We start from the raw sequence: 22,711 nt of genomic DNA on the forward strand, positions 1-22,711 counted from the left end.
AGATCTTTATTTGCCTTTTCCTATAATCTGCCAATATCTCTTTGTAACTTCAAATTTCTGTTTCCCATCCACACTGCTTGCAATGCTACTTACCTTTCCTTCACTGAGCAGTTTTGATATGAGAGTTTGTATCCTGTTATTAATAAAGACGGTGAATAATTGAGGCTCAGATATAAATCCTGGGTGCTTTGCCATTATCCCTTCTCTCTGTCTGCAGCTGTTCAGTTGATTTCCTAACCAAGTCAATAATTTGTCTTCATTTCCATGAGCTTCAACTTCAGCAAACTGTCTCTTCTGAGGGACTTATCTTTTGGAAGTAACAGATAATCCTGTCCAGTACTTTAATTACCTCTTTAAAGATGGAGGGTATATTGAAAACTATTTTGTTCAGTAGTTAAAGTGAGAAAGAGGTCAGTCTGCTGGACATCCCGAGGAAACTACTGGGAATTGAACCAGGTTCACTTGGCCTGGCTTACCTTTTACAAATCCGCACTGTCTGTCTCTGACCAGCTGAGAATTTTCAAGGTCTTCAGTCACCTTATCTCTAGATGTGGACTCTAGTAATTCATCGTTAGATGCTAAGCTAACTGGTTTGTAAATTCATAGTAACCCCTCTCATTTTTCTTTGAGTCATGTGCAGAATTTTTGCAATCTAAATGGACAATTTATGATCAAGAGAACTTTGGAAGCTTACAGTAGCATTGACAATGCTCTCACCACCATTCTTTAAATCTCAGGGATGGAAATCATTAGCTGCTGGGTATTTTTATCACTCTTTAGTCCCATTTTTACCCTTTACTGTTACGTTGTTCACAATTTTGAGTTCCTGTCCCAAATTCAATATTAGCTTCTTGGGGATGTCCAGCAGATGGATCTCTTTCTTCAAATACGAATGCAAAGTAACTGTTTAAAAGATCTAAAATGTCACAATTATCTGGTATCAGTTTTCCAAGTTTATGTTGCTCTGAAGCATCCTTTTTTCTTAATATAATTGTAAAACTGTTTTTTGTTAATGATTTCCTTTGCCAATTTCTTCGCATACTCAAACTCTGTTTGTCACCTTTGTTTTTATACCTGGTTTATTTTGCCAGGATTTGTACTGCTTTTTATGCATTTTCTCTTAGTCAGTGTTGTCTTTCTTTTGTCATCAATGGCCTTATTTTTGATCAGTAGTACTCTTGTACCTTAGGGGTATAAATATGTTTTATTCATATTAAATTCTGTTTGAACCCCATACATTATCCATTTTACCCATTAATAAATGTACCCAATTTATGGGACAGTCTCGTTTCAATAATATTAAATCTACAGTCTTAACTCTTTCATGTTTGGTGCTTAAGCACCTCATTGATATTATGATCATAGAATCCCTACCGTGCAGGTAGAGACCATTCGGCCCATCAAGACTGCACTGACCCTCCGAAGAGCATCCCACCCACCTCTACATTATGCATTTCTAAATGTTCTGCTATTTCATTCTTTGTAATAGATTCTAACATTCTCTTATTAATGGGTGCTTACCTAACCTGCCTATGAGTCACCTTTTTTTGTCTCCTTCCCTCTTAAATAAAGGGTGTTAGAGTGGCAGTTTTCAAATCATTTGGGACTCTTCCAGAATCTAAAAATTACTACTAGTGCATTCACTATATCAATAGCTACTTGATTTAATATCTATGGATACCTCCCATCAGGTCCAGGGAACATAACCGTCTTTAGCCCCAGTATGTTTCTCTGGCCTTTTTTCTCCAGTGATATTGTATTTATAGTTACTGTTCTTATGTCATTTCCTCCTTTTCTCCCTTGATTATTTAGTAATATTAGAATGCTATTAATGTCTACTGTGACTATTTTTTTTCAATTTCTCTTGCCTTTTCTCCAAGCGGCCTATGTTCTCTTTGGCTTCTCCATTCCTTTAAAGAAGCTTTTGCTGTCTGCTGTGATATTACTTGCAAATATATCCTCAATGTTTACTTTCTCCATCTTTTTGTTTTGCTCATCTTTTGCTGGTTTTTAAGACTTCACTGGCTTTTATAAAAAAAAATCTTGAGCACCATTAGGCTGTTAACTAAATCTCGTGATATGCCTCCTTGTTGGTCCTAGGATATATTGGTGACAAAAGCTATATTGCACTTAAGAAATGCATTAATCTTCCTAACATGTACCAGTTTGCTTATCCTAATCTGGATAAAAGTTAAAATCACCCAATTATTCTTCTAAGTACTTTTCTAATCTCTAATTGTAACGCTTGTGAAATTGAGATTTTACAAAGGACCTGTATAAAATTCCCACTGTTGTACATCCTTTTCTGTTTCTTGGTCCCCATATCTATACTGCCTGCTTACCTCCCATACTATCCTCTCTGATCGTTGAAGTAATTTCATCTTTAATCACTTCCTCATTTCTTGTAATTTCTCTCTGTAGGCCTTAAACGGAGTACATTTAATTCCAGCTCTGACCATCTCGCAGACCCATTTGCAGAAATGGCTACCATGTCATGTGTTTTTCCAGTGCCAACACCAACACAGTTTGTGCTGAGGACCTATTGCTGAGTTGTCATTTCAATATAATTCTTTGTAATAAAGTTACTGATTCGTATCCACATTGGTAGATTTTTTTTTTGCCTCATTGAGGTAGAGACACTCTGCACTTAAAAACCATTGGGATTGAGTTGGATGGTTGGAAGGTAATAGTGCTGGAGGTAAGCCATCTCTTCACTGATACCTGTCTTTCATCTCACGTGAAATCATCTGTGTTTGACCACTGCCCATTCAGGAATGTACCCACTTCTCTCTGATAGCTGTCTTTATCTCCTTGAATAACTCCTGGCAGCTATAGTTCACTTTCGCAAAATCATGTCATCTTCACAAACAACAATCAGTACAACCAAAATGCTGTCTCACTGCTACCTTAATGTTATTCCCAAAAACTAACCTATTGCCCTTCATTTATTGGGTTTGCTCTATATTGGTTAAAAATGTTCTTCTGAATGCAGTTTGAACACCTTTTTATTACACTGAAGTTAACCTAATAATAATAGGATATTTAAAATTGAATACTATTGCTGCTGTTTTGTTTCTGCACTTCTCAGCATTTTTTTAAACATCTGCTTTTCTCTCTATCTTTTACGGTGTTTGGAGTATCTTGCATACTCCCTCAGCATGATCCTCAGTTAAACCTGTATTATCTCATTCAATTGTTTCTTCAACCAATTTTCAGCTCGAACACCTTTTTATTCATCAACTCCCTTGGCTATCTGAAAACCAAAAGCTCGAATTACCTTTCCTGCCCTCTTACCTGATATACTTCCAAGAGTCTATTTCACTTATCTGCATTGTGCCAGAATCTTCATCCATCATTGAAAGCTGTCCTTAAATCAAAGAACAACCTGCAGATCTATGGGGGAATGTGCTAACTTTGTTTTTCATGATGCTGTTGTGTCATTTAAGTGTTAAGACTTGGCCAAGCTAGACCATTCTGAACAGTTGGTAGCAAGCTCCTCATTAAGATCAAAGCTGTCCTGTTTCAGAGATCATCTCTGAAGTATTTCTTCATCCTGGCTGGAATATTGCCCCATTGTTTCAATGCTGCCTATGCAGACAACTATAAGAATTGACCTCTTTCTGTTTAGAAGTTAAATAAGTTTTTAATTCATAAATTAATCTTGTTCTATCAATTTACTGCACACCTGTAGTTGGGCATGAGATTTTTGGGCTCCTAAAAAAAAAATCCTGTATTTATGTCCCTGCAGTACTTTATAGTGAATTACTATTGTTTTGTAAGCATACACATCAGTAATATCCAGAAATGAGCAGTAACTAGTGAATTACTGTATCTTTATATGGTAGAGAGAAATGTACATTGGGATATTTCTCCGGCTCTTCAAGAGGTGGTGTGGGATACCTAGAACATCTACTGAAGCAAAGAGCCAAAATACCAATTTAATATGCATGTTATAAACAGGACCTGCAGATGTACAACATTCCCTCAACAGTACACTAGTTGGAAGCCCACACCTCACTAAGCCTTACTAGCATATTCATGGGTGCAATCAACCTTTTGCACTTATTATCCAAGTAACCACCACTTCTGGTATTTTCTCTACTTCATGAATGAGATCTCGAAATGATTGGTCTAACCAGATCACTCACTTGGGACTAAGCTACGTAACTGTTTATGGAGCGGACTAATGTCAAGGTATGGAGACTCTGTAACTAATTAGTTAGTTTCATAAGCAAAATGTCAGAACCTTGTGAAATGTGTGTACACTTTTCACATTCCCAAAAAGAGAGTGATTTTGTTCTCAGGATTTTGGTGGCTCTGGTAAGGCTCTGTCCTTATAGGCTTTCAAAGTCAACCACTTTGCATCTCATTTTAATGTCCTGCTTAAGACTACCTATTTCTCCCTTTTGTAATATTGCTCAACTTTGCTCAATCTCAGCTTATCCATGGCTGAAACCCTCATTGTCCCCTTTGTTAGCCCTGTTGTGAAGCAGTCCTGGTTGGTCTCCCATTTTCTACCATTCGTGAACTTGTTATCCAAAACTGTTGTGTGCCTTAACAAGAAGCCTGTCACAACTAACCTACAGTGGCTCCAAGCAAGCAACTTTGTTTTAAAAATTCTCATCCAAGTTTGTAAAACCCTGGCCTCTCCCCTCACTCCATAATCTCCTTCAACAACCCCCATCTCAAAATCTAATGTTCCCTGACTTTGGCTCTTGTACACTACCAAATTTTAATTACTGCACCATTAGTAGCTATAGTCTTAGTTGGGTCCCCAATCTCTTCACCTCCTTACTACACTTCCCAGGTTTTAAGGAGCACCTTAAATAAGGAGACTGTTGTGGTAATGTCCCTACCTCTGAACCAGATGAACAGTAGAAAGTATCTACTCTTTAAAACCTACCCCTTTGACAAAGCTTCGGGCATCTGACCTAGCACCCCTTTGGTGTTACACTGTTTTGTTTAAGTACTCCAATAAAAATGTCTTGGGAGTTTAAAGGTATTACATCAAGATAAGTTGCTGGAAAATTAAATCATATGGAATTGAACCAAATATCAGTTGGCCAGTGAACTATGTAGTAAGCTATGTAAAAGCATATTTGCCATGGTGAAACAGCAGGTGCTGAGGACAACATTGTTGCAGTTTAGAGATAACAGACAGCGTCGTCAGCAAAATGCATAAAGCTGTGACAATTGCGATTTAGATCAAATAGTGGCAGGCTGTCAGATTTTTTTTTTAAAAAGATACACACTGAAGTAGAGAGATTAGGAAGATTTCAGCAATGATTCCCAAAAGGTACTGTTAACTGAACATGACTGATGCCATAATAGAGAACACATTTTCACTCATGATCCCCATTCTCAAATTGGCAGAAATCCTTGCCAGAAGTGCATGACCAATGTTTTGCTGTCAGCAAGTTGCTTGTTAACACAAAATATATCCATTTGCTGAAGGGACTGGAGGTGACACCTCCTGCCTTTAGGAAAGCAAGGGGAGTAAGATACTAAGTTCTCAGACCCTATATTTATGTAGGTACTGACTTGCCTGAATGGATTGCACAAAATTAAAGGGATTGGGGCCCCCATTTTCACCCATCAGAATCTGGAGTTACATTCTAAAATGACCAGAAACAGAGAGTGAAACATGAAGTTTGTAAAGATGAGCAACGTTTGCAATATTATACCAGGAACCAAATAATTGCTGCAAGATTCGGGACGTGGTTTCTAGGTTGCAGGCCATTTTCAAACAAAAATGTGAAGCAAAACCATATTTGAGGCTAATAGTTTAGATGCTGTTATATGTACGATACATGAGTACAATAGAGAACAACAAACAAAATACATGCTAAACGGCCGAGAAAGCTAGATGTAATGAAAAATAAACCACCACCTAGTTGGACCAAATGGCCTGATTCTGTGCTGTAACTTTTATGTAATTCACTAACAATAACTTTGTATCTTTATCATAGTAAGCAACGGTATTTCACAGGACTGTCGTCATTAAAATTTTAACAGCTAAATAAGGAGCTAGTATGTTAGATGACCAAAAGCTCAAAGGTGAGTTTAAGGACCATCTAAAATGTTTGGAGAGAAGATTCCAAAACTCGGAACACAGGCAGCTGAAGGTGTCTGTCTAATGACAGGCCAGTGGAAATTAGGGATGACAAAGAGGCCAGAAATGGCAGAGTACAGACATCTTGGAAGGCAGAGGAGCTGGGGAAAATTACAACAGGACAGGATTACGGAGGGATGTGGAAACATTGATGCAAATTTCAACATCTAATCTAAACTAGAGATCACAAAGTTAGGGGTTAAATAGGGCCATTGCAAGCTTTAGGCAGGTGGCCTAATTTCAGATAAGCTTGTTTAGAAATCTCATTAGGATGAAAGTACAGTTTGTTATTGGCAGGAGGAAATTGACTTTTTAGCCTCAATTTGAAGGATTCTCTCTGGTCTGGAAAAGCCCTACGATGGCTTATTTGTAAGAAGCCAAGAAAGAAAAGGAATAAGTCAGTCTTTTCCCAAAGTGGCAGACAGTGACTAGTGGCGAACTGCAAGCATTATATTTGGACCCCAGCTAATTTACAATATATATTGATTTAGATGAGGAAACTGCACATCATTTCAGTTGAGACAAAACTAGGTTGGCAATGATGCTGTGTGGAGGATGCGGGGGAGGCTTTAGATGAGGCAGATACAGTATAATCTGGATGAATGCAAGTTCATCCACTTTTGTAGCAAAAACAAGTAGGCAGATTAATCTATTGCCATTCAGATAATAGAGTTCAATGAGACCTGTGCACTAGGTGTTGAAAGTAAGCAGGCAGGTGCAGCAGGTGATGAAGACAAATGGTATGTTGGCCTTCGTAGCGAGAGGATTTGAATACAGAAGCAGAGAGATCTCGACGCACTTATATAGGGCCTTGGTGAGACCACACCTAGAACAGTTTGCAGTTTTAGTCTCATCTAAGGATGGATGTTCTGGCTATTAAGGGAGTGCAAGGCAGTTTTACTAGATTGATGCCTGAGATGCAGGACTGACATATGGGGAAAAAGGCTGGATTGGTTAGGATTATATTCACTTGAGTTTAGAAGGAAGGGAAACTGACCAAATTCTAACAGGGTTAGACAGGATACACACGGGAAAGATGGTCCCACTGACCGGGGAGACCAGGGGTCACAATCTCAGGATAAGGAGTAGACCTTTTATGATCGAAGAAATTTCTTTGCCTAGAAAGTAGTGAGCCTGGAATGCCTTAGAAACAGAGGCCAAAACATTCAAGACTTAAGAAAGAAGATTTGATTTTAGGGCTAAAGGGATCAAAGGGCATGGATCAGCCAATGATCCCACTGAACAGCTGAGCAGGCCAATTCATGCTCTAATTTTCAATGTTTCCATTAGAACTTTTGATGCTGCACAAAACTACCTATGGTCTGACTTGCAGATTGACAATTTATTTTGTATGCATGCTTATAGACAGAAGGCTATAAGCAGAAGATGCCTTAACAAATGAGTGATATGTTTGTCATGAATGAAGCAGCATAATAAATAATCTGTTTGGGAGCATCACATACACACACTGGGGCAAAGGATTTCTCTACTAACACACAAAAGGAGCTAGTCTTTATTTTTCATTTTACAAAATAAAAACAAGAGGTCCATTAGGCAGTTTACAGACTTGTAACATTTAATTACAAAAAGTCTTTATTTTGAACAAACTGGTTTTCAATATATTTTATGGGGGGGGGTGAAAGTAGAGAGGGGGAATAAACTCGAACCACTTTGCCTCCTGTACAGTGAAGGCATCACAAGGAGAACCAATACAGGCCTGTCCGGTGCAGTGGCAGTATCACTTCACTGTTGCACCCGTCTCACATGCAAGAGCAGCAGTTTGTATAAGGACAATTAGTACTGCAGACTCCCTCGATAACTAACGGTAACAGTCTTTGGGGCTTGACTGCAATGTATTAAATCCATTTCCTCGTTTAATGACAATGAGCAAACAAACAGACCTCCAGGAGCAGAAGACAACACACCTGTACTTGCAGATGTATCACACTCGACTATTTAACAATGAAAAACAATGGAAGCACTAAACAGAAAGGGCGACAAGAGATACAGAACGTTACATAAGGAAGTTACCACTTTCCTGTCACCAAACTCTCAGCATGAAGAAATCATGACATTCTCTCAACACAATCTGACCTGTGTAACACACTCTGGCATTCAGGATAAAGAGCATTTGCATAGCACTGGCCTCAATATATTAACACGGTCTGCAAACATGTAACAGATATCAGAAAGGGACACTCATGCCAGCAGTAGCAGTGATTTTCACTGTCAAAATGGAACATGGTTAAAATACAACTGTGAGGATTTATTTGTTAAATGAATTTCTCTCATTGAAAAGACTACAGAATGCAACTATTGCAATGACTGGATCTTGCCCTGAAGGAACTGAGGTACACACAGGAAATCAGTCTCACCAGCAATGAGAGACATCACAAACACTTCCAGAACCAGCATCCTCCTTTAATATGGAAAGCAGGTTCTTGGAATTCATCACTTAAAAGCAGGCTCACCTGACTGAAACAGTAGGCTGAAGACTGCATTAACAGCAGGAACAACATACAAAAGTGGCTTGGGGAGGTTATGGCATTATCAGAAACTGGACATGCACCAAATATTAATAAATAACATGATTTGATGTTTTGTGCACACAAGGTATGAAGTTACTCCACTTCAAATAAAAAATGCAAATACAGGGGACAGACTGAGTCTCGTGCATATAAAACAAATGATAGAGGCTCCTTACAAACTTGAACAAAGTTGAACAAGGAACTCAAATGTATTATCACAATTACTGCTATAACGGGTATTTGGTTCTTGGCAACCTTCCAAGACTAACTAGTAGATTTCACAGCCAGCCTCGAACTGAATCCCATGTCCCAGGCAAAAAGAACCATTCCAACGCCTTATTCAATTTAAACTCAGGGTTGACCAGGGTAATTCAATAACAGGGTAATGATAATTCGGAGCTCCCTCCCCCACCATGGACCCTTCTAATGTGGATCTTACAACAGTTACAGGATTTCAGAAATAACATTATATCACTGGAGAGCTGGTAACTTCTTCATTACTTGCTGACAGATGGGGGTCCCATGTCTGGTAGTTTGACAAGTTAATTAAAGCCCCCTCATAGTTCACCCATCTGCACTATGTACAAACAAAAACACAAAAAAAAACCTTGCATAGCTAATATACCTAAGGCTTCTATTGATTAATAACATTATCCACCTCGTATAGCAACAATTTCCAAATAACAGTCTTGGGACTTGAGAAAAATGATTAAAAGTTAAAAATCAAATTCAAACTAGCCACAGTACACATTGTGATGATGACATTTCCCAGATCAGATCACACCTGACCTCTTGGACACCTCCTGTTAAATTCTTTTATTTACACTATTGTAATAAACAAAGTGAAATATATTTACCCTGAATGGTCTCCCCTGCCCGAGCTCAGCAGGCTGGCAGAAGGGAGACTTGTTCATGAGTGGGTTTCACAGATGTCAGTGCTCTAGCTGTGTATCTGTAAACCGATTGAACTGGGAAGGAAAGAGACAGGGGAAGGGAAATGGGGAAAATGGCACTCCGGGGACAATATTGCTGCATTTCACGTCACCTTTAAAGTTCAGCGCACAGAAAGGTGAGCTTCAGAATTCAGTTGTTTCAGGGACAGCACCAATAAGACAACTTAGCAAACACCGTGACCATTGCCTTAAATTAGTAGTCGGTTGTCAGGCTGTACACAATAGAGACAAACTTCGCACGATTACTTACATCAAGCCTAATCTCTGGCACATCGGGCCTCAACAGCACTCTCAAATTTAGGTAAAAACCATGTCATACTGCCAGGGCCAGCAAACATTCGGATTGTTACTGCCCAGGTTATAACCACTTAGGCTCCAGTCCTCAAGTGCCAGCATGTAGTCACCAGCTGGTGCACAACTAAATTGTGGCGATACATATAGTGGGGGAATAGCCCTCCAACACTCACCTCGTGGGTTTAAGCAGGTGAGGTAGTCAGTGTCCATAATGCTGCTCATCACAGTGGATTGCTGCCTTCATGAGAAAAGTAAAGTTCTTACCGGGAAAACTTGCAAATGTTTGGATTTAATATGTTTTACCAATGGGGAAAATTAAAACAATTGACTGTCTGGGGTGATGAAGTTGGGCCTTATGGATTACAATTGGGCAAATTCAGTGACCAGAGATTTGAATCACCATTCTCATGTCAAAGTGGACCACACTTCAGAACCAATTTCAAAATTGGAACCTCTATTCCATTTCTCACCTTTTCCTCTCTGGGAAATGGCCAACTTGGTGCTATGTTCATAAGCTCCTGACATTCTAGCTAAAACTAACAAGACACATACCCTCTGGCTGGTGGTGTAAATGCAGCAAACAACAGCTTATACCAAATCAGTGACACTGTGATCAACTGTAATGAGGTCACCTAAAGTTACTGAACTAAGGAATGACTGATGTCTCACATTCATTTTCAAAACTACAGAAAACATCTAAAAGAGAAGTTGTCTTTATATATTATTCACTAAATCCCTTCTAGAGGTGCATTACAGGCTGACAGCCAGACTGTTCCAACATGGCCACCATTCAACTACTGTTTCTTACTTGACCCAAGGAACCAGAATCAGTTTGGTCTGACTGCAGTTGGTTCAAATATTAGCTGAAATTTGGTCAGAATTATAATCCCCCTTTCCCTCTTAAAAACAAAACATCTGTACTGTAGAAACTTGTGATAATAAATACCCAAGTTTATAAATAAGTTAAAGTGGAATTTACTTACAAAAGAAAAAATATTAATAATGCTAGCTTTAAGTTTTAAAGCAAACCCTTAAACTGGGAAACCTTCCACAGGTCCTCTGGGTTTAATATTAGTGTAAAAACACCAGTTTGAAATTTTACCTGAATGAACCAATTCCCTACAGATTTAGTTCATATGGCCTGTCTGCTGTGAGATTTGACACTGCATTGCGTGGTGTTCCAGAGGATAATTAAGATATCCTACATTAAACATCAACTGTATTAGTTTAATTCAGAGAGGTTCCCCTGCCCACTAACCCCACTTCGCTAATGGACTGGCAAGAATTTTGCCAATTATCCATTAACCCAATCCAAGTAGCAAACAGTATTTGAAAGATATGTCTAATCTTCAAAATTAACAATCCTCAAGGAAGAGTCAGGACTTATGGTATTCTGCAGAACATAAAATAGGAGCTGGTAATCAATTAATTTCCAATTTTGCTGCTCAGTGGTACTTTCCATTACTCTAAAAAAATGATTCTTTCATTCACTCCACTTCAATTTTTCTCCTTTGTTTCATTTTGAATACAATTCTCTGGTTTCCAGCAAGGCAGTCAAGCCCACTCTCTAAGAGCAGTCAAAATTGAGAATGTATCATAGTGGGAGATGACAACTTCTCTTTATCTCTGGAACAATTACAACAGGCTCAGTGATTGAGAACAGAGCCCGAAACCTTCCAGACTACACAGCATGTTGCATTTAGCCTCTAAGCTGTCAGGGGATAAATTCCCTATTGGCTTTTCAATCCTGTTCCTTCCCAAAGTTGAAACACTCTCCACTCGCCACATCTCTCCTCATCCTCTTCTCCCATAAACAGATGAAAACTCTCCATTCTATTTTTCACCCAGGGTCAGCAACTCGCACACCAGCTCCGATAAAAACACACAAAAGAAAAACCTACAACAGGACAGTCAATTTTTGTGACCCAGCCCCTTTAAAGAGATTGATGACACCACTGTCTCCAGCAAAAATAGGAAGTAACTGCACTTTTCCTGCTCAACTTAAGTCAGAGGTTGTTTAAATTCTTAAATGAAGGCAAAAATACCTTCCAGGCAAAAACCCAAAAAAAAAAAAAATCCAGCGTAAAGTTTTATTTAAAAAAGATAAAAAAAACACTTGGCCAATAATTTAAAAAAAACATAAAAAAGACAACATTTACAATGGTAGTCATCGGCCATAAAATTCGGGTGAGTGACACGTTTATTAATTAATTATTTAAAAAGATTTGGATAACAGCCCTGTCCCTTAGAAATCAGTCAGCCAGTGTTACTACTTGTGACCTCAATGACATCGTCATCGGAGCTGCCAGCAGTGTCCAAGCCTGCGGGTGGGTCCACTCGCGGAACCGTGGCGCCAAGGAACTCCGGAGTTGGGAAGCCGGAAGATGACGACGTCGATGGTGCAAAGACTCTGCTGGTCTGTCCCACGCCGGCTGGTAGGCTGTTGGTGAGCAGAGGCACCGGGAATGGGGCGAACATCCGGGGCTCATTTAGCAGAGACTGGGCGAAGGGATGATGCAGGCCAGGCAGCAGGCCTGTGGGCAGGGTCGAGGTCGGGTTGAGCATGAAGGGCGCCGCGGTGCCTGTGGCTGAGGTAGGGGCAGCGGGGCCAGCACTGCTAGCAGCGAGTCGCGGGTCAGTAGTCATGGGGAACATCAGTCGTGGGTCTCCCAGCAAGCCAGGCAGTGTGTAGTAGGGGCTCCCCGTGCTGTACAGGGGATTTAAGAGAGTCGGACAATTACCAGCCAGCCCAGACATCTCGGGGCTCAAGCCAACAGATGATAAGTTAAAGCCAGCAGGGAGAGAGTAGTTGTGTGCTGGCAATGAGTGCCGTTGTTTCCGGGTGTGGTCCTCTAAAGGAGGAGAGGAAGACTTGCGCTTGCCTCCTCTGATGTCCATCCCAAAAGCGCCTGACGTCCAGTCCACATAGCGACTTGCTGTTGGCATGTTCAAGGTAGCAGCAGCACGGGCCGAGGCTGAACTGTTGATTCCTAGGAGTGGGTCAGATGGCTGGGCCTGCCTCAGTTTGCTGTGGTCTCCCTGTGTGCTGGTAACGGTGCCAGGCCGGTCGCTGGACTCCCTGGCAGCTGCTGCCTCGGCGTAACGCTGGAGCTCACTTATTATCTCCGGACTGTCCGGGGATAGGGGCCGTGCAATCTCCTCTGGGGAGAGGCCCTTTTGTGCTTGGTCCGGGGATGAAGAGCTGTGACCCCCATGATTAAGGGAATCTGCCTGCGAACCTGCAAAGAATTACAAACTTAAGTTAAACCTTCTGTGTCATAGAGCTGTACAGCACAGAAATAGACCCTTCGGTCCAACACGTCCATACGATCAGATATCCTAAATTAATCTAGTCCCATCTGCCAGCATTTGGCCCATATACCTCCAAACCCTTCCTATTCATGTACTCATCCAGATGCCTTTTAAATGTTTATAATTGCACCAGCCTCCACCAATTCCTCTGGCAGCTCATTGCAAACACACACCACCCTCTGCATGAAAACGTTACCCCTCAGGTCCTTTTTAAATCTTACCCCTCTTATCTTAAATCTATGCCCTTTAGTTTTGGAATCCCCCCACTAGGAATAAGACCTTTGCTATTCACCCTATCCATGCCCCTCAATTTCATAAACCTCTATAAGGTCACCCCTCAGTCTTTGAAATTCCAGGGAAAATGGCCCCACCCTATTCAGCTTTTCCCCACAGCTCAAGCCCTCCAACCCTGGCAACATTCTCGCAAATCATTTCTGAACCCTTTCAAGTTTCACAACATCTTTGCTATAGCAGGGAGACAGAATTGAACACAGTGTTCCAGAAGTGGCCTAACTGATGTCCTGTGTATCTGCAACATAACACCTCTACGCCTATAGTCAATGCACTGACCAATAAAGGCAAGCGTATCAAACACCTTCACTACCCTGTCTACCTGTAACTATGGTTTCAAGGAACTATTAACTTCCATCCCAAAGTCTCTGTTTGGCAACACTCACCAGGACCCTGTCATCAAGTGTATAAGTCCTGCCCTGATTTGCCTTACCAAAATGCAGCACCTCACATTTATCTAAACTCTATCTGCCACTCCTCAGTCCATTTGACCATCTGATCAAGGTTCCGTTGTACTTGGAGGTAACATTCTACACTGTCCGTTACACCAAACAGTCATCGAGTTAATCCCTGACCTTCAATAGCCTCAGCAAGCTGTGGAGAGACTAGGCTGTGTCCTAGGAGCAGGTAGCTACTGCAGCCAAGTATTCACTCATCTTCAATCTCCAATCGTCCCACTTCTAACTTCCCATTCCTAAATTTCTCCCTTTGGACTGGCTACTGTTATCTTCAATCGCTCTCTCTCCAATTCCCACGTACATGTATACTGAATTTAAAATGCACACAAACATTTTGCATCAGCCTTGCCCCACCTTACTTACTCAGCCATTAATCTTGCCATCTCCTCTGCCCAGCTAAGTTGAACTTTTCCAATGTCATGGCCATTATCTACTCCAACCAAGAGGTTATTTCTGCATTTCTCTCACTTCTACTTTTGGGACCTTGCTGTCTGCAGTTTCTATTGTGCTTCCTACATTAAGGAGACTACCCTTTAAAACTACTTTGCTGACTGCAAAGAAACTCTCTGATATCCTGAGATCACAAGAGTGTAGAAATTCAAATCTTGCTTTCTTTCACTCCCTGGAACTCCTGCTCAAATTTTCAAAATCTATAGTATCGACTATCCTTTTAGTCACTTCTAGCCCTTAGTAAACTGACGCATGTCTCCTGTATAAGGTGCTGCCATATGTGTGTCACTTTAAAGCTGCAGTACAACCTTAACTTCTCCACTTATTAACAGTACCATAGTAAGTGCTGTTCTGAACAGTTATTCTACACACCCTTCCCCAACAAATACTTGCTCAACATTTTATTGAATTCAAATCCCTAACTCTTTCTTTCCCAAGGTGCTGAGAACTGTGGAAGTCTCAGTCTCCCTCATCCTTCCATTCCCCTTACAATCTGCAGGCTTTCTGAACCAGACCGAGAGTCACCTATCAGTTAGGCTGCGATTTAGCGAGTCTGTTCTTTCTAACCTTGGTAACACCCAGCACTAAGGGCTCTTTAACGCTAGTTTGTCAATGAGAAATAAATTATATAGATAATTATGTAAAAAGCCCTTTTGTTGAAGACTATTCAGTCAAGTTTCTCCTGAATGATTCAATTACAATCATTTTGCACAAATCAAGACCCACCATTTGAATTTTTATCTCTGTATTTCGCTAATTTTCTAACATTTCGTACCCTTCACATAGCCTCAGGTGCACTGCAACACCCGCTGGTCAAGTTGGTAGTGAGCTGTCCCCTAGCCTTTGTCTAATGTTAATAACAGGGCTGGTTTGGTCCATGGTCCTGCTCTCACCTGTGAAGCAAGGACTGTATGAACGTAACAGCTGACAATGAAACTAGGTCTTTCCACATGGACCCTGTGGGTGGGTTTTACCCTTGTGCTGTCACTAGTAAAGGTGTGTTCCTCTCACTTCTCTGCTTGAGAGGCCAGTGTACTGTCAACTCACCTGACGCAGCTGCATGGCTTCCCTCAGACACTTTTGGTTTATTGCCCATTCGCACAGCAAAGATTCTTCCATCACAGGTACGAATGTACATCCCTAAGAGACAAGTGCAAGGCATTTTAACAAGCAATCAAAATTCAGTAACCTGGCTAAGTACACTGCTGTTTTATTCAAATCCCCGAGGTTCTTAGCCTCAGTAAAATGATTAATTTAATGTCCAAACATCAAACAGGGTCTCATATAAACATCTGGGTGAGTCATTATTTGGCTGAGAAGCTGCACCTCCATTGGCCCACTTGACCTCCATTGACCCACTTGCTCAAAGTTCCTCCTTCACTGTGTACCGCTATGGCTCAGTGGTAGCACTCCTGCTTCAGATTAAACGTGCAAAATCCAATCTGACAGTTCAGCATAGAATCAAAGTAATACTGCACTGGTGGTGAAGTGGTCTTTCAAACAGAAGGTTCAACAGATGCCCATTTTACCCACTTGGGTAGATCAAATCCATGGCAACATTCAAAGAGCAATGGTGCCCTAGTTGACATTCCTCCATCAATCAACAGTTAAAAACCAGATTATCTGGTGTGGCCACATTGATGATTGTGGGATTTTGCTGTGCAATGAATGACTGCCAAGTTTCCTATGTTCCAACAGAAATGATGCTGCAAAATGCCCAAGTAGGATTCAATGCCGTTATCTCTCCCCTTTCTTTCCAAAGAAAACAATTCAATGACAGCATGCAGGCACATCCATCCAGACTCTCTGCAAACCAACTTACTGTCCCTGCTGTGGTCTCTCTCCTCCACTTGTCATCTCTTTTAACACAACTAAAACCATGAGCTTCCCATGCAGGGATGGAAAGTGTAGATTTACAATGCATCATTTGGCAGTACAGAGCACTTCTGTAACCAAGAGCCCACACACAGATTGAGATCAAGGCCTCAACAGGGATTTAGCACATTTGCATTAAAACATGGTACATCATTCAAATGTACATTGTTGAAAATCTAATAAAAGAAAACATGTCAATGAACAGGGATTCCCCTGGACACAGTATCACTGGTTTCATAATTCAGTTAGGGTAAGGGGACTTCCCTCCCTCTCAAGATTGATATAAAAGTCCTCACGATATGTGCCTCAGACACGAATGATTGGGCAGGGCTAGCTATTCTCTTTCCATTAGGGATTGCTTTTATCCTTCAATCCAACAGCCACTTCTGAACACCTGCTAAAAATGGCAGTTGACGGTAAAAGAGAGTGAAGGTAAAGAAAGGAAAGGGAATTAGGTGAATGGAAGTAGGAGGAGAAAAGAATATGATTTGATTTAAGGTGGATATTCAAATGGTGGCCACACACTAAAGCTCATCACATTCCTATTCTTTTACTCCTGCTTTTCTCCAGGATGCCTTCAGCCCCACGGGTCAACCAAAACAGGCCTATACCAGCATAGTTTTTTAACCCAACCAAACAAAATACATAGCAGATAGGGCACTTGGTTCACACAAGAAGCAGAACAGCTCAATTATATGATGAACACGGCCTGAAACATTGGAGATTCCCTACATTTGTGGCCGCTGGATTTGAATATGTTGCATCTTAAAAGCATCAACTGACAATGAAAGGAGTAATGGGTCAAAAAAGTTCAATAAATCTTGCGAAATGATAACTATTAGAAACTACCTTTTGTTCCCCTGATTACGTGGATGCTTTCCCCAGCATTGATCCTTGCTTGGACATCGGTTGATGTATTGGTTCCAGGAATAACTATATCTACAAAGGTAAACAGCAGGAAGAGTAATTCATTGAAATGAATTTCACTAACCCTCATCTATATACACCTGCTACAACCATCTCAAGACTCATAGCCACAAATGGACTAGAGATGATGCAAGACACCAAGAGAGTTTGAGGACATGATAAGTCACAAAGGCATGTTTCCATAATCTAAGTAGTGCATTGGCCTGATAACAGGAGCATATGTTTGTCTACGTGGACCATAACCACGACTCTCCGTCACAGTTGTCACTTCCCTCTGCCTTCTGAACTGCACCTCATACCTGAAAATATTAAGCCCAGTGCTCGGCTCTTCAGGCAGTGCTAACTTATAGCTCTGAACCTCAGTTAGGAAGAGCAGAGCCTTCGAGATGGGGAATGTTTTATTTCTGTGGGGGTGGGGAGGAGGGTTTGTCCCCTTTACCAAAACAAAGAGGGGCCTAAACTCTGCTTTAGGGCAAGGAGTTGGGATGAGGAAGAGGAGGAGAAAAATCTACAAAGAGGGAGGGAGGGAGAGAGAGAGAGAGAGACAAAGACAGCAAGCAAGAGAGCGAGCAGATGAGGAGTGGGTGGCAAGTAGGTAGGAGCACAAGATTTTGAGCAGGTCAATTCAAGATGAGGCTCTATCCCTCTCATACAGGCCCTCAACTCCCTGAAAGACTGCAGTTAAGATAGTGGAGAGGCTTTCTGAGCCTGCATGCTTGAGATGGAAACAGCAAGAGTGCATGCATGGATGGGAGGGAACAAGTCAGTGCACACATTGCATGCAAGACAATGAAAGTGTGCATTTTGGGGAGGGAATGAGAGAATCAATCTGGTTGCGGGAATGGGGGTATGCGCATGTACATGGGATGTGAGCAAGTAAGTGAGACAGCAACAAGTAAATGAGACAAAGGGAGCATGAACCCTGCGACTGTGTCAGATACATAACCACCATTTCACCTGCTCTACTCCCAGAAACCCGACCCACAATGCAGGCTGACAGAGAAAACCCAGGCTGAAAGTCAACCCACTGCTGACCCCCACCTTCATACGAAGTATACCAAGGCCAACTCCAAAGTTTGTGCCACCAGGGGTGAATACGAGGTCACTGTTAGTTAAACTCATCTCCTTTGCTGACCAGTATCTCTATCCTCTTCCCTGGTGATTAGCACATGGCGCATAGTCTCTCTCTCTTTGCTTCTTAACTAAGATGGCAAAACATGGTCTTATTCTTCAACTCTGCTGCTTGGCACTTTTTAATTGATACATGTTTATTTCACTTATCGATCTATTCACTTGGAATTTTTAAATTCTTAAATGTAAAGAAGCCAAGCTGCAACTTTGAGATTTTCTGTCTGGTCCAGGAGTGAGCGAGCAGTTGAAATGCGGCATTATCCCACGTGAAAAGGTTGGAAGGCCCTGATCAAGGAAGAAATTCTCTACACTTAGTTGCTAGCATTGCTAATGAAGCAACCCCTCCCCTCCACAACCCTATTATTGGAAACTCAGCTGTGGACAAAATGAATGCCATGTGGTTTGGTGTGGAATGCCAAGTTCCTACCTGTGGTGGTGACGATTTTCTGCACCACAACACCAGCACGCTGGAGGTGACTGACTGGGAACACAGGTCCAAACCCCGAACTCGGTACTGCCATTCCACCAGGAACTTGCCGAGGCATCATTGGAATTGGTGTTGACTGTAAAGGGCGAACACTAGCCACTGGCTTCTCATCCAGCCCCTTGATTGGGCCCCTCCTGCAGGAAAACAACTAGAGCATCAAATACCCGCTGCAAAGCCCTTTAAAAGGAACCAACAGTTTGCTGCACAAACAGCCAAAAAATGCAAATTATTTTCTGTTCTCTCCTCAGGTTGCAATGCTTCAGAAAAATACACCACCCATCAAGTGGTATTGAGGTGCCAGCTGAGCACCAGTGTCCCAACAACATACATCTCACAAAGGAACACAATTACACTCAACACTTTGTCCTATAACTTCTTCAAGTGTGCCATTTCAATTGTGAGAGCACTTGTCAGGGAGGGAAGGAGATAGGTCTTCAACAGGCAGATGTAAAATGGGAGTCCAGCACAGCCTTGCACACTTGCTGCTGGGCATATCCCTATAATGATGCAGTAAACATTCAAACAGTGATAACACGAACACACACAGTTGCAATGTGCAGCACGAACCTCAGTGTTGGAGCTGTGTAATCAGAAACCATGCTACATGCGCACACACTGTGCAGAAGTGCTTACATACCAATGCCGCTGGCTAAAGATGGGGATGTTGGTAAGGCTCTGGTCACTGGCTGGGTAATACTGGGCATAGGATGGCCGTGTGTAAGGGACACTTGCCCGTTTCTCATCCTCATAACTCTTCTTTGCTGCCTTCTTCTCTGCCTTGGTCAGCTTGTATTCTTTGCGGTCCATCAGCAATGACTCATGCTGGAAAGGTTGCTGCAGGAACAAAGCCTGGTTAACTTCTAAAGGAAAAAGCAGCTTTCCATGGTAAAGTACAAGGACAAACATATTGTTATAAACCCTGAATAAAATTAAAGTTTGATAAAGAGGATAAAAGTTGATGTCTCCTCTTGTGGGGAAGAGCATAACTGAAGATCATTAATAAAGGTAACACCAAACAGGGAATCCAGATGAAACTTGTTCACCAAAGATTGCTAAGAATGGGCAACTCACTACAACACAGTGGTGGAAGCAACTAGTATTGATGCATTTAAAAAGGAATCTAGAAAAGGATTGGGGTGTAAAGCACAAAGATAGCTACAAAGGTAAATTTAGATGTGAAAATATGGGAGGTGGTAGCATAAGTTAAATATCAGTAATGAGGAAATTAATGAAATTAAAAAGTGACAAAACCCAGGACCTACGTTTTCCATTCAAGAATGTTAAAGGAAGTAGCGGAGCACATTTAGATGCCCTAACTATAATCTTTCAGTGCTCCGTAGATACAGGAGTCATTTCACTTTTTAAGGAGGGCAAAAAGGAATCCTAATGAATTACAGATCAGCTTAACAACTGTGGTGGGAAAATTGCTGGGAGTCTGTAATCAAGGACAGGGTATCTGAACGCCTCAAAAATTTTCAGTTAATCAGGTAGAGCCAACATGGATTCATGCCAGGTAGGTCATGCCTGACAAACCTCATTGAATTTTTTGAAGAGGTGACTAAGGTACTGGACAGGGGATTGCCTGAGAGTGCTATTTATATGAACTGCCAGAAAGTATCTGATAAAGTCCCACTTAAGAAATTGTTAACTAAGATAGAAGCCCACTGAATTGAGGGCAAATTTACTTCTGTGGCGGGGAAATTGGTTGCGTTGCAGGTGAAAAGTAGGGATATTGGGTAGATGCTCAAATTGGCAGAATGTGACCAGTGGTGTCTCACAAGGGTATGTGTTAAGGCCTCAATTATTCACGTTATTTATTAATGACTTGGATAACGGCCTAGAAAGTTATAACCAAATTTTTTTGATGATACAAAATTAGGTGGCATTGTCAACAGTGTAGATGATAGCATGATATTACAAAGAGATATTCATTGACTAAGTGAATAGGCAAAACTGTGGCAAATGGAGTTCAATATAAGCAGGGGTGAGGTTACCCATTTTGAACCAAAAAAGGATAGATCAGGGTACTTTCTAGATGGTACGAAGTTAAATAGAGTGGATGCCCAAAGAGACTTGGGGATTTAGGTGCATAGATCTTTAAAATTTCACAGACAGATGCAAAAAATAATTAAGAAAGCTAATGGAATGCTGGCCTTTACATGGAGAGGACTGAAGTACAAGGATGTAGAAGTGATGCTGTAGTTATACAAAAGCTTCGTTTGGCCCCACTTGGAGTATCGAGAGCAGATCTGGGCACCACACCTTAGGCCTTCGAGGGTGTACAACGAAGAACAACATCTAGACTTTAGAGGTTAAATTATAAGGAGAAATTATATAAATCAGGCCTATTTTCTCTAGAATTTAGAAAAGTAAGGGGTGATCTATTCAAAGTCATTAAGATATTAACAGGAAAAGATAGGGTAGATAAAGATACTTCCACTGGTTGGGAATTCTAGAACAAGGGGGCACAGTATGAGAATTAGAGTCAGGCGATTTAGGGGAGATGTCAGGAAACACTTTTACACACAAAGGGGTGTAGAGGTTTGGAACGGTTTTCCACAAATGACAGTGGACACAGAATCAGTTGTTAATTTAATACTGGAGATAATACTTTCGATTAACAAAATTTATTTAAGGGATATGGGCCAAAAGCGTGTATATGGATTTAGGCCACAGATCAGCCATGATCTCACTGAATGGCCTACTTATGTATGAGTGGAGCATAAACCGGTTGGGTGAAATGGCCTATTTCTGTACTGCCTATCCTGCAACCGTCTTTAAAAGCAGCTAACTCAGTTCAGTCTGAGGATTGAGCCTTCTAGTCTGTGTGGATCAATGATGCTGTACGTTCAACAAGTCAACTATTCAGCAAGTTGCACTGTATCACACAAGGAAAGTGACCATAAATCTGCTCTCCTAGTTGATCCTGAGACTTGCCAACTGAAAACAGGAAGTTATACCTTAGTAACGAGATGTTTATGCTTGGCGCATGCTCTGAGAATTACTTCATCACATATTTTCTCTGGTTCAATGCTGGTATCTGATAAAACAGGCTCCTCCTCCACAAAATGCAGGAGTGATTCCACTTCCTTCCTGGTGAAATTCAGCACTGGGTTTAGATCATCAATAACACGGTCTGTGGGATATAGATGAACAAGTTAACCACTTGTGATTTACTTCACTTATTTCTCAGTGATCTCACTGGAGTGGCTTTAGGCTAACATCCCGGTTAGACTGCAAGAGGATTCTGTGGATTTGGCACATGACTTATCTGCCTCAATAATTCAACAGCTGAAAATCGATTCCAGGCAAAAGGCGATAAGAAAGACTTGCATTTATATAGTACCTTTCATAACCGTAATGCCCTAAAGTAGGCTAATTATGTTTGAAATGGAGCAACTACCGTAATTTAGGAGATGTGAAAGACAATTTGTTCAAGCAAGTTCTCACAAACAGAAATGGAATAAAAGACAAGGAAAGCCATTTCAGTGAGGTGGGTAAAGGGATAAATATCAACCAAAATACAAAATTCACCTGCTCTTCTTCAACTAGTACGGTAGGATCTTCATATCTACCGAAGAGGGCAGAAGGGGAATCAGTTTAATTTATCTGAAAGACAACACTGGTGATAGAATAGCAGTCCCTCAGTCAATATGAATGGCCAACATTCCATAAACCATGAAAGAGAACATACCAGCAGATCACAGGAGCTGCATATTCTCTCAGGCGGGAAATCACGTGATCCTCGGAGCTAAATGACTTTCAAATCCAACCCTGGGAGTCGCAGTGCATGGACATATCATGTAAACAATATACTGACACAAAGAGTGCAGAACTATTTAGAATTCAATGTTCTTTCTACAGTTGTGAAATCAACAGTGCAAACTGGAATC

The 22,711-nt window shown here is 41.2% G+C and overlaps 2 protein-coding genes across 6 annotated transcripts in view; one reads left to right on the plus strand and one right to left on the minus strand.

Annotated features, from left to right (window-relative positions):
- Nucleotides 1-2,595, plus strand: part of LOC109937784 (MAP kinase-activated protein kinase 2-like) — a 110,280-nt gene extending 107,685 nt beyond the window's left edge. Inside the window, exon 11 of the mRNA XM_048606526.1 lies at nt 2,422-2,595. The gene's annotated coding sequence lies outside the window, so the exon portion shown is untranslated. The remainder of the gene's footprint in view (nt 1-2,421) is intronic.
- A 5,014-nt stretch (nt 2,596-7,609) lies between these two features.
- Nucleotides 7,610-22,711, minus strand: part of rad54l2 (RAD54 like 2) — a 118,186-nt gene continuing 103,084 nt past the window's right edge. For all 5 annotated transcript variants that reach the window (XM_048606531.1, XM_048606527.1, XM_048606528.1 and 2 more), the window contains 6 exons: nt 21,779-21,954; nt 19,456-19,652; nt 18,759-18,952; nt 17,123-17,212; nt 15,446-15,538; nt 7,610-13,126 (listed from right to left, as the gene is read on the minus strand). In XM_048606531.1, the coding sequence (XP_048462488.1) occupies nt 12,144-13,126; nt 15,446-15,538; nt 17,123-17,212; nt 18,759-18,952; nt 19,456-19,652; nt 21,779-21,954 (1,733 nt within the window). In that variant the 3' untranslated portion in view covers nt 7,610-12,143. The remainder of the gene's footprint in view (nt 13,127-15,445; nt 15,539-17,122; nt 17,213-18,758; nt 18,953-19,455; nt 19,653-21,778; nt 21,955-22,711) is intronic.

The sequence above is a fragment of the Rhincodon typus genome, chromosome 16, assembly GCF_021869965.1.
Source record: "Rhincodon typus isolate 14 chromosome 16, sRhiTyp1.1, whole genome shotgun sequence".
NCBI classification, from domain to species: Eukaryota; Metazoa; Chordata; class Chondrichthyes; order Orectolobiformes; family Rhincodontidae; genus Rhincodon; species Rhincodon typus.